The following is a 15,199-nucleotide window of genomic DNA, read 5'->3' as shown; positions in this document are numbered from 1 at the left end:
AATTAATGCTTTTGGAAATTGTTACCGCTGGGAGCCTAGAGGTAATTTCAAGGTACATTCCTTCTTTCTCTCTCTGGCAAAGGCTACAGCAGGGCAATGTAATTCATTTCCCGAGGGAGTTCTAACCAAGAATTAGTCTGCAAAACATCTCAAGTGGTAAAGGAATTTACCCACTGTTGTAAGGCAGGAAGGCTTAAGAAAAATAGGTCTCTGTCTGAAAAGCCTTTCCGGAAACAACATTACAAGAAAGAAGAGAAATTAAGTAGAAAGAAATACGTCAACATGAGAAGCAGGCTTCATGACTATTATGTTCAGAATGAGAAGAGGTCTGAGGGCAGGGCCAAAGGGTGGGCATTAAACTATTTTTATTTACATACAACCTTGGCCTCATTGCCTCATGTGCCTTCAGGACTTGCCTGGACAGAAACTTTCAACATATTTTGCTAACTAAAAAGAATAATTTATTTCAATTTGATACAGATCTAACTAGATATTTTTTCACAAGACTAAAGGGTAAAAGGTTGTTTCCCCCCAAGGTTTTTGCTGAGTTTCCTATTCTACTGAGCAAAATATAAAGTAGGTCTGAAAGGTTTATTAGTCACAACATTTAAGTAAAGAAATAAACAAAACATTTCTCCTGTTCTTTTCCTAGGGAATCACCTGGATGTCTCAGATTTTTTTTCTTTTGTGCTCCTGTATCTTAATTAAAAGGGCAGGAGCATTTGTTCCAGTTTATCCGCAGGCTAGGTACAGAAATACCAGAAACCCAAACTTCTTAGATGGAAACCACAATATTGCAGTTATCGGGGTGCAAGTTTAAAGAGGCGCTTTTATGCTCAAGGGATGCTGCAACCACTGACATACTTCTGGTCAAGACTCTTGGTAATATGGAAACTCTGAAGGCAAGACTTAGAACCATAAGGCCAATTATACTTCCAGAAGCCTGTACACTAGTGAGCCAGTCCCACTGCACTACATTACTACATTGCTTGCAAATTATGATACTCCTTTGAAAGTAAAAAATAGGTACAAGAGAGAACAAGATCTGAATCTTGAATTTGAATCCCTCCTCGCACACTGAAATATCAAACTCCCAGAGTTTCAAAATGGAACAAATACCAATAATATTTTTTAAAAACAGAGGAAATGAAACCAAGAACCTTTTCTTCTACACTACTGAAAAACTTTTTTTATTCAGAAGAAAGTGGTAAAAGATGCGGGCACACCACAAGTAGTATTTTAAGAGAAGTTATCCCTCTGGAAAGGGATAATTAAGGAAGCGGCAAAGAAAACATGAAACTGAATCAGGCTACCTTACCAAGTTGGAAAATTTACGATAATTCTTTCATATGAAAGAAAAATGACAAATAGACTAGTGGTCTTCATGAGGAGGTAGAGACAGCAAAGTACACAAAGCATAGACTAGCCTCCCTCAAAAACAAGGACTGCATCTGAGCAGGAGATCGTAGGTCTAGCACTTTTTTCCTGTCTCAACTGTTATTAGTGAGGCTAAGGCTGCTTGAAAGAGAATAAATATTCCTCAAAAGAGAGATGTTTTTGGTATCGGAATGAAGCTAAAATAATATTTTTCTTCCTCCATCCTGGCAAAGTGACCAACAGTAGCCATGATGCAATCAGAGCCTTTCATTTTTTTCTTTTCATGATGATTAGTCTGTTTTCAAGGAAGAATATTTCAATATTCTTGTTAAACTTCCTAGTCTCTCTTAAAGGTAAGATAGGAATAAATGCAAGGGTCATGGCCTTATATGACCATCTTTGAACAGACTTCTAAAGAAACACTTAAAAAAACCACCCCAAAACATATACACTGTGGTACAGTGAACCATGCATAGAAGCAGAAGCAAGGAAACAATCTGATTAGTGACACAAGCTGGCAGTCACCCAGGAAGTGTGTGGGGACAGCTCTCTGCAGGGATTTGGGAACTACCGTCTAACACCCCTGGCTCCTGTCCAGCTGGGCTGTCAGAGTCACAGGGTTAAGTGATGGAGAGCGTGTGTAAAGAAGAAAGATTTAAAAAGTGTTTTTCTCTCCTCTCCACAAAGTCCTGCTGACTGGGATGTTCGCTGTTGCACTCCTGGAGCGAGTGTTTTCTTCCCCCTATATGCTCCTCAAAGTAAACTCCTCTTTATCCCATACATCGGATGTAAACCCTCATAAACCTGCAAGAGTTGAGACCTTCTCAGGATTCCACGTCCACACTTGGGTCTCCTCTACTGGCCAGTGACGAGTTCTCCAAACCCAAGACTGACTTTAATCCTTGACTTCCTAATACCAGATGGAGTGTATACACTGTCATTCTGGGAAGGCAGTGGGTTTGATTAAAGACTCAAGCAGTTCCATGGAAGTCCCAGCCTCACGTTCAGGATTATTTTGTGGCAAAGCAGCCCCCCCAGAACAGCAGAATTCCTGTACTGGTCAGCAACTACCTGGCAACAGGTTTTTCCTAAAATAATTTAAAAAAAAAAACCTCACACCCAAATCCAGTAGTATCTGCTGGTATCCAATCCCTTCAGCCGTTAACAGCACTGAATATGCTATTTTGAAGCACGAAGTGCTGTCAAGTTGCACCTGCGCTAGTTTCAGGGCTAATAAGAGTCAGAAAAAACATCTGCATTATTGTTCAAAAAGATTAAAGAATCAGATGACAGAAACCATAAACTTCAGAGATCACCAAAAAGGCTGACTACCACAAAAACAATTAGAAAAACTAAATAAAGCTTTTTGGACCTAGTCCAAAGGGCCTGAACTGAAAGTTGCTCATGAAAACAACACAACCAAGGTATGGTAGTGTGTTGGCAAAAGCATCGTCTAAAGGACTATTGCTGACTCAATTAGACATACCATGAAACACACAAAAACCACCTTAACCAAAAATGTTCCCCTGACCAGTTTTTCTTGGTTGTAATCACATTACTGATATGGGAAATCTAGAAGGTGTATTTTTCAAATGTCAGGATGAAGTTAAGATTTTCATTTAGTCTAAACTCACATATTTTGCCAGTGTGAGGTTTTCTCTAAGAGAACTAAGTTCTAAAAATCACTCAAAAGAAAAGTTAGTCCATGAACTCTACAGCTCTCACAAGCACAACCACCCTCTGTTAGAGGCATTACATTTGAGTTACTTACCTGAAGGGAATGATAAAACCGGATGGAAGGAAGAGTCCAGCTCTTGCACATAATCTAGTATTTTAGATTCTGCACTGTACTCACTACTGCTGAAAGCGGAGGCTGGCACCATACATGGTAACTGAGTTTTATATGGAAAGGAGGCATCTCTAGACGGCGAAGTCTGTGAGGATACACAGAAACAAAGGTTAACTTCTCCTTTACTCACTTCCTTCAAATTAGACCAGAAGGAAAAAAATAAAATCTGAGTGACTCTCTTCAATATGAGAAGGGGAAAAAAATTCCTACAAACTTCAGAGAGTCTAAATATGACTTGTCCACTTATCATGGACTATGGCGCACAATACAAAGAATACAAAAATACCCTTCAATTAGGGCCAGGAAACAGTTGTCAAAGTTTCCAGAGAAAATGTAACTGTTTCCAATCATTATTCTGATATATCCTATGACAAACAAACACCCCTTAAAATTCCATTCCAGCACAATAGGCATGATATAGATGCACAAACAAAACTAACACCAGAATAAATACAGGGGTCTCCTCCATTTGTCACCTTAGTCTTAGTAAGATTCTTAGTATCAATATTGCTAGACAGTTTGAGCTTACACATTTTAATGCAAGACACAATATTAAACATTTTGAGCACACCATGTACTTAACACAAAGCAAGCGGGCAAAGTCCTTACCTTGTTATAATTTAATATCAGATAAGCAGCACAAATGAAAGAAGATACAAAGCAATAAATACGGAGAGAGATGCATTGAGGATTGATTAATAGGTAGTAAGAGGAATTACTAGAAAGAGGACAGCTGCGAAGAAAGATTAATTTAGCTGCTTATTTGCAAGGCTTGTTAAAGTATGGAAGGTAAAATGATGGATTGCACAGAACTGATAGGTGTGAGGTAGCAGAACACTAGGGCAAAAGGCAGGGTGAAAATGGGCAGGAATAAGCAGCAGAGTGCAGGCGATATACTGAACTCTGAAAGACTGAAGGAAAGAATTGAGCGTGATGTGATGCTATGGGGCAGCAGTCAACAGTAGTCTGTGCTTCAGAATAAGCTACAAAAACACTGCAGGGAAATAGTGCTGTTTATATCACTTTCAGCCTTACTAGATACTAGCACTAGCAACCCCAAAGGTACTGACATTTTTAAGGGCTTTCATTGGTTTTTGATAGTCTGCCAAATGCTGCAGAATCCTCTAAAGTAAGGGAGGAAGGGGGGCACTGGGGTAATTTGAGGTTCTCAGCCTAACGCTGTGCAAACTGCCACATTTATCATCTCCTGGAAAAGGATTTCAACATAAAAAAACCTGTAAGAATGAATATAACAGCAGTCGTCTTGATTTTCTTATGACTTTTTATGGAATGAAAGGAAACCATCTAGCAGTTGCATCAGAGGCAAGACGATCAAAGGAACATTACTTGTATTTTTAGTACTTCTACTTTTCTGAACCCAAGAAATCTCTTTCTGCTGTTTCCTCCTGTCTGAAATATTCCAGGCTGTATTCTAGCAGTGTCACTCATCTGTTAGTGATGCAGTGATTACGTCCACCACATAAAATCCCCCTTGACTTACTGAAATCAGTTCTTCTGTCAGGTGGCATCAGTATTCACAATCCACACTAAGGCAGAAAATACCCCATTAAAAAGTTCCGCTTTCCATCTCTTCCCTTCTTCTCAATTGACAAATTCCTTATGCTGGTATTGTATTGCCGGAACTATTAAAATCAAGTAAGCATGTTATGATGCTGGAGCAGAGGAGACCCTGTGGTAGTGGTGGTGGGGGCTGTTGTATTTCACATTTTTTTTCACAGGAAAACATTAACAGTCCTAAATCCACCTTGATCTCCATACACAGGTGTATGCAGAATTACTTTCAACTTAATTTGGAAAGAATTCTTTTCTAGCCCAGGGCTCCTCCAAATCAATGTTCTGTTATTTTCCTGGGACAGACATATGGGACTCTTCATCAGTTAAACTTTAAACATCCATGAAGTGTTGGCAGAACTGGGACCTGTGTTTGGAAACACTAGAGGGATAAATGCTAAAGCAAATTTAATGTTTCCCATTATATGGACCATTAAACTAAAGCTTAAAGAGCTTTTAGGTAGTTGCGCTACTTTGATGCAATAAGGGCTTGCTTTTCCAAAATGCACAAAAGTGCATTTCCTCTTGATATTTGTTTTCTAGAAATGAACTAATTTCCTGACTCTCCACTATTTAAGCTGCCACTGTACCCGCTCTGCTTGCATTTTTTTTTTTACAGAAATGAATCCACATTACAGTAAACGATAAATCTCCTATTGTTTGAAAAGAAATCCCCAAACACTAATCAGTAAAATTACTTAGAAAATATATAGATGAGACCAACATATACAGACACCCAGTCCTTTAGTGCTGACTCGCTTTTTCTTGCTTTAATTCACTTTAGTCCTAAACACATATAGAATATAGCTTAAAGCTAAGCCTGCTCAAAAACACGCATACATGGTCAAATAACCTCCACAATCTCGATCTATTTTGAAACAGTATTAAAATCCAATTGCCAACATTGGTAAATGCCAAATTCTTTTCCTCATCTTGTCCGTGGTGGGAGTTACAAAGCTTTATGCCTGAATTTGTGCATTATTTCCTTGAATCCTCTGGCATCAACACCTAAATAATTAAATCTTTCATTAAGTTGGTTTGTAATTCAAAAGAAAATAAGGACTTACATAGAAGCAGGAGTAATTTTATTTAAATGTTTGTGAAGCTACTAGAAAAAAGCTAGAAAAATCTGGTGGTGTCTGTGTTCCTAGCTACTAGATCTGGTTTAAATTTCTGATGGAATAGTTTTCCACTGGAAAATGCTGAATTAGTGAAATCATGATGTTTGTCAGGAATGTCGATTTAATCAACTCTCGATGAAAAAACTTCTGAAGCCCTTCATTCTCGAATGAAAGCGTGTTGCTCAAAGAAAGTGCTTCAACCTTACTGAAACAAAACTGAAGAACTGTCTATTGGAAAACTAAGCTCTACCCCCTTCCAATTCAGTATAGAACAGAGTCTACAACTCAACTGGCTTTTCCAGCAGTTAATTATTGATTTTGTAACACAACAACAAAAAAATCCACCAAAAGTCATCTGGACACGACCCCACAAATAAAACCATTCAGCCACAGCAATGACAAGTGGTTTCATGAAAACCAAGGCATACAGCTGTTAGAAGAGAGGCCTCTACAGCAAGCCTGACTACAATGCCAACCCTTCAGAAAGCAAGAGAGATTACTAAACTCTTATCAGTCTTCCCCCTGCTATACTATACCTCATACATCTCCTGGAACATTTTTCTTCATTACTGAAATACAAAACCTCATGCTTCCTGAGCTTAAGTAGATATGAAGAATAACATTACATTAAATTGATACTATTAAGGAAAAGAAAATACACTGTATTTAAGAGGAAATCAGAAGTGTGCAAGCTTTAAATCTTCAACTAAAATAGCAGCTCTGTTTTTAACTTCATAAGAAATGGTGTCACCAACAGAATCTAATTTTCTAGAGTATTATGAATTTTAATCTTCTTGGAATTTTTTTCTCCTTAGTTCTGTTTTACTGGGTCACAGAAAGTCTAGTGAGCAATTTATTTTGATATTCAAAACAATTCTTGCACTTGCTTGTGATAAATTGATGCATTAGACAAAGCATGACTGGCTCATGCCTCTGTTTAGAAGGGTGAGAAGGCTGAACAGTACTGGCCAACCATCCTTCTGCAGAGAAAAAAAGTTTTGAGTCTATGAAGCGTGCCATAATTGAAAAGAAAAATGTTTTGTGCTCCCAGTTAAAAATTCTGACGTGAATACTCGCTTCATGGCTTCAACTACTGATCACTAAAATTCCTACCATTTTTGGAAACATGCCTAAGTGTAACAGTACAGAGAGCCACAGTTCAATTACACCAATGTGTATGAATCCAGTAAGTTAATTAAGTTAGCTCAGATACACTCTGCTGAATACCTGTCACGTCTGCTTCTGATTACTCTTAAGCCCCGAAAAGGCAAGGAAAAAGCATTTATTCTCCCTACACACACACACGCACTCAGAACTTTTCAGCAATATCAAAGAAGAGATATCCCCCTCAATATTAAAAGCTGTTCTTCAGTAAATGAGTAGCCAACTAAATCGCAGAGACTGAATTGTGGGATCCAAGAGAACCACCATGTGGCTTGCTGATGCCTCCTCTTTGAACACCAAACACACTGATAACTTTTAATCCTCCAGAAGCGCTATGTACAGCTCAAACAAGCAGAGCACCGCGTTACCTGCTTGCTTCTGTGCTTTAGCATCTGTCTTAAAGGCCAGCCCACTTCCCCATGGCCTTCCTCTTCTATACACAACAATCTGCTCTGATCAGAGCTATGCCCTTCTGGAAGAACATATAGTTCAATGAAACATCTTATTTCACAAGCTAAACATTAGGAGTTCCCTAAGCAGGACTTCACCGCAGAGTGCTTTTAGGAAACATACAACACATGGATAGTGGAAGGTTAATCTGAAAGCCCCAAAGACCTTCTATCTATCAAGAGGTAGTGGAGGAGAAGGTGGGCATAGCATCTAAGACATCCCTACATGGGAAGGTGCATAACAGATGGTGCTGACGATACGTACTACTTGACAGACCCTTCCTTCTGGATGAAGTTTCTATAGATGTCAAATGGACGGACCTTTCCCGTGCACTAGCCTGCAATCTATATGCAGGTCAGGTACAGCGAAGCAAACTGCCCTGGGATGTAAATGAAGCCTCTGGCCCCTCTGAAGCTGTCAATAAGGATAAAGTGGCAGATCCTGTGGCAGAGACCAGTTTTTCCAGGAACAGAACAGAGACTTTCATAAAACACTAACAACAACTTACTCAGCATCCAGCTTGTCTCAAATTCAGATTTTTTTTGGTCAGTGTCATAAAAGGAATGGTAGCTTCTACTGTTCTTGGAGACCACCCACCTCTCATAAATATACATAGAGTTTAGTTTCTTTAATCCTGTTATAAGCCAATGGGAGATGAACTTTCACCTGCTCTGTGGGAAACGTATGCTGTCCTCACATCCTGAAACAAAGACCTTTTGTTCAACTAGCAATCAATTCAAAAATCAAGGCTAGTGCTTAATCTTCGACCAGTTAAAACAAAAGAAGGAAAGACACGTTAACCCACAGGGACATCTTTTCAAAAATGCCATATAGAAATTCAGCATAGATGCAATCAATAAAACACTACAGAAATGTCATAATAAGCTAAAGGTGCAGGACTGTGAAAAGCACACCAGGTTTTTCATTCTGGAAAAGAAGAATTCATGGGCTGAATGGCTTGCCATAAACCTCACACAGGATGGATTTAGTTCCACTGGCAGTATCACCGTATCGCAAAGCTAAAGGTGTTCTCCCTTCTTTCCTCCCCAGTAGACAGTCTTGTCACACACTCAGAACAGCTGAATGCATAGGAATACTTCTTTTTTTCCCATTCAAGTTTTGCTCATTTTTAACTAATAGAAGACCTTCGTTTTTAACTTTCAGTGTTAAAATAGTAATTTTATCAACTATTATTTTCACTTACAAACTTGGTAAACCATAACCAAGGGGTTCTCCTCCCGAGATCAGAAGACTGACATATCCACAGAGATACTGCACCATTTTCATTGAAGCAGGATGCATCCTCCTCTTGAAACCAGTTTGCAGGAGACTTGGCAACACAACAACATTCCCTGTATTCATAGCTTTTTAGAAGTCAGCAATGCCAGGAAGCTATGCAGAAGCAGGTGGCAGAGCCAATATCTAGGGATACGAAGGAGTGGGATGACAACCAGTAGACTCCTCTCGGTGCAACTAAGGGGAAACGACTACTTCACTGTGCGAAAGGCAAAACTTCTAGCTGGCTACTGAATAATATGCTTGATAGTTATTGCTGTAGACAGTGCTGTTTCTTTATATTTACAGACCAAGGGAGCTAGAGAAAGCCGTAATTGGTAACAGTCACAAAGAATTCACCTGTATCTCCTTAAACACAAATAAACCACTCCATGGGACAATATGGTAGAGGAAATGGGATTGTATTCTAGGAAGCAGGTGTTAAAATATTTGTCCCTAGACAAACATATCACCTGGCAGAAAACAGCGTACAACTTCTACGCTGTATGTAATATTCTGATTAAGCACCTTGACTGCACACACCCCCTTCACCCTGTCCCATATTCTCCTTTCCTCCTAGCTACAGACCACTTGCAGATAGCAGACATTTAGCAAGTCAGATAAAGGCTCTGCATGCTAGGTATAATATAAATTATAAAAGTATATCTATATACTTTTCCCTAAAAACTGAAAATTAACAAGACTTGGTGAAAGACCCATATGTATTTATCAAGTGACATCGACAAAAAGCATCATGGGCCCTAAGCATGCACTGGGAAAGCAGCAGGACACAAAAATCATAGCACTGGCATGAGAACTAGATTAAAATAAGAAACCCAAACCCTAGAATTTAAATACTTTGTTCCCGTCTGTTTCGGAGCCTTCTGAAGAAGCACTCGCTTTTCTTTTTTCCTTTTTTTTTTTTTTAAAAAACCACTAAATGAAAGCAGATATTCTTCTGCTCTCACTTAACTCCCATTTGAGTCTGAAGAGGAAAAAAATGTGGCAATACTCAAGTACAAGAGCTAGCAACATTATACCAATTGTTTGCTTGTGGTATCTAAAACGTAAGCTTTTGCACCTCAATTCCCAACTTTCAGGGTGTTGGCACCTTTGCAAATTTGAATTCTAGTCTTCTCCATATGCCTCAGTCCACACAGCCACCTCTTCCTCCAGCAGGTGGAGATACAAATAACAATGAGAATTTTCAGGTTAAAAAACCCCACTGTGCTCTACAACCCTGCAAAGAAATGGATAGGACCAAAATTTATAGTACTCGGATCTCACTCCTCTATTGCCTCTTACCTTTATTAATAGCTGTATAAAGTTTTAATAGATTAAAGCACTACCTTGCCTCAATGACATCTCTTGTTGAAGCATGACTTGACAAAAAGAAGTGAAACTAATGTCAGTAGTTAGGATGTTAAAAGAGAAACTAACAAAATGTACCAGCAAAACAAATTCCTTGTTACTAAAAAAACCTGCAACAAGCCACACAGATAAAATACTAGAAAAGAAAACATCAGGACATGTCAGCTAAGCAAAGACCTCTCTCAGAGTATCTGACTAGTAACAACACTTGTCTGCTTTTAAACAAACTTAATAGAACTTTTGATATCTCACCCATAATTCAGTTCCTTCAAGTTTAGGTAAAAAATAGCCAGAGACAGAGATACTATAGGTCCTCACTGTAGGAAAAGCATTTGCAGGAGCACCCAGGCATTAGACTTCGGAGAATTAGGGTGGGGGGGGAAGCAGTTATAAATGCAACAACCACTGGGAAATGATTCAGTTGGAGCTCATGTCTTAAAGTCCTGACACCAATCTGCTACTTACAGACTTTCTTGGTTTTAATGTTTTGATACTCTTTGCCTTCTTTCTTAGTGTTAAAACTACATTATGTGCATTTTATAGAAGACAATGACCCAGACGTTGTTTGACTTGCCAGCTCTAACAACGCAAACGAGCGGCAGATCCAGTGTTTTGAATGAAGCACTCTCATTTGACTTCCAACCCTGCCCACAAGCACATGTCCTCCTACTAGACCATGCCTGCAGTCTACTCCTTTGTGCTATCCTGCGTACAATTTTTAATATTCGTTCAAAAATCACACTGAAGAAATGCACCACTACAATCACGTCCTCTAGACTGAAGCACAGACTGCAATCCCAGGGTTTATTGTGCATGTGGATTATTTTGAGTGGCTTGTGCACTGACTCACAATCAAGAAATGGCCTAAGCTCTTACCAAGCTAATGAAAGAAGAAAGATACAAAACAGATTCCACGGCCAAAGATGACTCACAGATCATCTGTGGTACTTAGTCATTCTGAATTAGGGGACAAGTGGATTTGGCCCCAAAGGATGTTTCAAGTTCCTGAGGATACTGGATGGTGACAGATAAACCAAACACCCTGCATCCTGTTTTATTTATCCCCACTGCAGTCTAACTATCTTGTAGATCTGGCAGGTCTTCTAGAGTTTCATAGAGTTCTGTGTTTTCTTTTAGACACTACTCTGTGTAACCATTATTTAAATACCAGAGAAGGGGAAGGTGTACTTCTCTTCAGAAAAGAAATACAGCAAAGCAGAGGACAATACAGGGCATCTCTCAACAGGCACCGGGAGGCTACTAGGTCACTGAATACTCAAACTTTTGACAGCATTGTAAATGTATGTGGCATGGCAGTAGAAAAGAGAGAAAATGTGGCTGTCTTCCCAGCGACCTTATGAACTGACAGATGGGATAGCAGTTCACAGTTTCATACTTTGCTTTTCCTAACATGGATGTTGGGGGCGAAGGGGGGGGATGAGCTTCCCAAAAGAATCTGAAGAGATGTGAAGGACAACACTGAATGCCATTCCATGCACAAAGGAATGTGCGCATTCCAGTCATCCCAAAAAACCCAAATTCGCCAAAGTTATCCCAGCATTTCTTAATCTCCTACACATGGGAAGCCTGCATTTTGCTGTGATTCTCTGGTCAGAATTCTTTAGTCATCGTCTGCTTAGATTACTCTGCAGCGCAGCATCGCCCATCAGCACTGCCAGGTGCTCACTCGCTGGCTGCTTGAACCAGGCACCATGAGGAAACTGGCGCAGGAGCTGCAATATTCAGAAGATTCAATCTTCTCCTCAGACCTTGGCAAGCTGGTCTCTGTTAACTCCACATCTGCTGCAGGGAGGTGGCAGCAAGTCTTCCCTAGCTCCAGCTTGCTCTCAGGCTAGTGACCTTAAAGAAACGGGGGTCCTCACAGACCATGGTACCAGGGGCTATGTAATTATGAAGAAATACAGGAGAAGCACTTGCTAGAGATGGCACAGTAACTTTATATTAAAAATCCAACTATTTTCCATGCTGCTAAGAAGTAACTCCTTTTTCTATGAAAGGCCAGAGGAAATTTGCTGGATTACTATTGGGAATATAAATGCATTTTTAAAGAAAACTAGGTATCAATCCCAGAGGCTATTCCCCATTTTGCATCCTTACCCTTAAGAGATCTGCCTAATCCAGGAGTCAGCCTGGGCTGATAGCCAGTGTTCTTCCATTACAGGTTAAGCAATCTTAACAGCTGGGTCATCAAGTGTAGCAAGTGCAGGACTAAGAAAAGTGACAGGGCCTGTTAGAATAAGATTTCTTGAATGAAATGATACACTGATGATGGCTCTTAATTCAGAGACTTGATACCCATTTAAGGTTTGATTGTCAGAACGTGCTGGCAATGTCCAGTCCAATTTTATCCCTTACTTTCCCAGCAGGATCCCTGATACTCTGTTTTTAACCAACACTGTGTAAGAGGCTTTGTTCACTGCTTTACCTTAATTTTGAAAACTTTGAGTTTGGCACTTACATGAAGTCTGAAGCTGACAGCTGGATCGCTGCCACCACCTCTTATTTTCTCCAGGAACACGAGCAGAATCTATCTGTAGCATATGATGCAGTTCTCCACATGGCCTCTTGGTTAACTTCCCCATGGAGAGGACATTAGAAAGCAGAGTCTAAACATAGGTTTTTGAGCCGAGAGCTGCAGTAAGCATAAACAGTATCCCCTACAGGGGTTTTTACCACACTGTCTTTGGGACATCTCTGCACTTTCGGTACAGAGACACTGGAGCTGGGTTAGTATATGGTAACCACGCACTAAAAATGTCAAGAGCATGGAGCAGACACACAGCTGCACCAGCTCCAACTGGAGCCTTAACTAGCAACTTAAAAAATGCACTTTTTGATTGCAGTCTACAACCAAAGGTAAACTACAAATTTATCTTCTTAGTCTACAAGTCAAGGTAAACTATTGAGCATGCAAAGCAGCTCAGCTCTATGGCTGGTTGAAGATAAAAATGTAAACTCTGCTTTGAACTCCTGCTGCCAGGCTGCAGAAATGAAGTTTCTCTTCACAAGCTCCTACTGTTGTTATTCTCTGAACTGCACTAACTCTGGCCCAGTTTTCAAAAGACAAGAGACATAGGCAGCGCTCGTAGAAATATGAGATACTTGAGCCTGCAAGATGCAGGCTTCTAGAGGAGCCTGTTATTTGGAAGTTGCATCTGGAGTGGAAATGCCTCATGTTTAAGTAGAAGGAAGGGGAAGTCCTGGAGTCTCTTGCTGAGGAGCAATCTCCACAGCTGCAAGAAGCACTTGTGGTATTGGAGGCATCAGTCAGGGAATGAGGCCTCCAACCTTTTTATCAGGACACAGATTGGACTGAATGGGAAACAAGGAAACCCAAGACAGCAACAGTCTCCTTGGTTAATGCAAGGAAGATGAAAAGCCTAAGTGTCTAGGAGGTAGAGCTCCCAAACTGTAACCCTCCACCCCCGTCCCCCACCATCAATACTCCAGGCAGGCTGCCAAGTCTTTAAGCCCCACTGCCAGGAAGCTGAGAAGTCAAGCTAATAAGAAACCGGACAGTTTTTCAATAACATACCTTGCTAAAACTAGCATGCTTTTGCAAAGGATGCTGAATCAGCACACTTACACACAACATCCTTGCAGGGGAAATTTCTCCCCAGACCACTGGTACACTTAGTAAATTCTAGACAGCCAAGGAGACATGGAGATTTCCCTCAATATAACATACTTTTAAAAGGCAAAGTAAAATCAAGAAATTAAAACCGCTTGGGATTAACACTGCTCTAACGAATGAGTTCATACCATCTCTGCTCCCAAATTAGACTGTTGCTTTAAGCACCACAGCTAAACTCATTATATATTCTTACCAGCAACATGCCATTAATATCAGACGTGAATAGATATGCCTTGCCCTGCACAACAGACGATGTTTTCTTTTCCATTTTAAAATATTAATTCCTTTGTAATACGGAAAATTTTGAGAGTTTTAAAGCATTCATAAAGTGTCATGAAAAAGGCAATATAACTAATCAGGAACAGCAAAAACGGAAACGAGATTAAGATATTGCAATTTAATTTCCGAGAAAATAATGTGCCACCAGCTGTGTAAACTTTCTTGTAGCTAAAACAAATATTCTGAAAACAAGCAGGCAGCTGATTTACACTGTAGCATGTTTCCTCAGCAGTCAAGCTTCCCAAGGAAGCTCTCGAGTTGTCTCTTAGACTGTACAAAGGCTTTAAAGATAGCCATACAACAAACTGATTTAATATGCAGGATTCTGAGCGATCTTTAATTTTTATGTTCAACTCATTAACTCTGAGCTCCTGCTGACACAGCTAGTACTCCTGCCACATATACTATATGCTCCCTGAATGTAACAAATAACCAGCACAGCATGCACTATTCTTCTGACATACCAGACAAGACACATGCAGACTCTAGCAGCTGGACTCTTTGGTTTTGTCTCCTGAAGAGAGAGGTGATGGCCTACCTGCTGATTCCAGTAACAGGCACCATGCATTCTGTAGAGTTTCCTCTTCTGGAAACTATGAAGTGGCCTTGTTCGGGCAGATGTGCTCACATTAGCCACGGAGAGAGATCTTAGTCTTGTCCTGTCTCTTCTTCTTTTCTTGATGTGCTGATGATCAAGCAACCAGCTGCTCGAAGAGGATACCTCTCTGTTGTCTGAAGCTCTGCAATTTCATGATTAATGGAGGAGGAAATACAAAAAGTTAAATATGCTCCACATGCACAGGCCAAGATTGCATACACCGATTAGTATTAGCTATCTAATTCTAAGAGAATTTTATAAACACTAAAATGTTTCAGCAGACTGTTTCAGGAAACCATGTATGTGCTTTGTTTGCTGTTTGATTAATTGTATGTTAAGTCACAAAAGGAAGTTTATCGTTCTTGTTCACTTTTCTGCTCACGGAAACAAATGTCAAAATGAAGTTAAGCCCTCAAAAGCATGTAATGGTTTTTGGGTTTTTGAAATTCAAGAACTCTTTGTAACACTTCTAACACCTGAGTTTTAAG

General features: G+C 39.9%; 1 protein-coding gene across 1 annotated transcript in view; it reads right to left on the bottom strand.

Annotated features, from left to right (window-relative positions):
• Positions 1 to 15,199, bottom strand: part of KANSL1L (KAT8 regulatory NSL complex subunit 1-like) — a 60,280-nt gene that overhangs the window by 16,715 nt on the left and 28,366 nt on the right. Inside the window, exons 5-6 of the mRNA XM_009329650.1 lie at positions 14,652 to 14,853; positions 3,149 to 3,311 (exon numbers count right to left, since the gene is read on the bottom strand). Coding sequence (XP_009327925.1) covers positions 3,149 to 3,311; positions 14,652 to 14,853 — 365 coding nt within the window. The remainder of the gene's footprint in view (positions 1 to 3,148; positions 3,312 to 14,651; positions 14,854 to 15,199) is intronic.

This window comes from Pygoscelis adeliae, unplaced genomic scaffold (genome assembly GCF_000699105.1).
Source record: "Pygoscelis adeliae isolate BGI_AS28 unplaced genomic scaffold, ASM69910v1 Scaffold7, whole genome shotgun sequence".
Lineage (NCBI taxonomy): Eukaryota > Metazoa > Chordata > Aves > Sphenisciformes > Spheniscidae > Pygoscelis > Pygoscelis adeliae.
The sequence above is the reverse complement of the archived record's forward strand: the minus strand, read 5'-3'. Positions and strand labels throughout refer to the sequence as shown.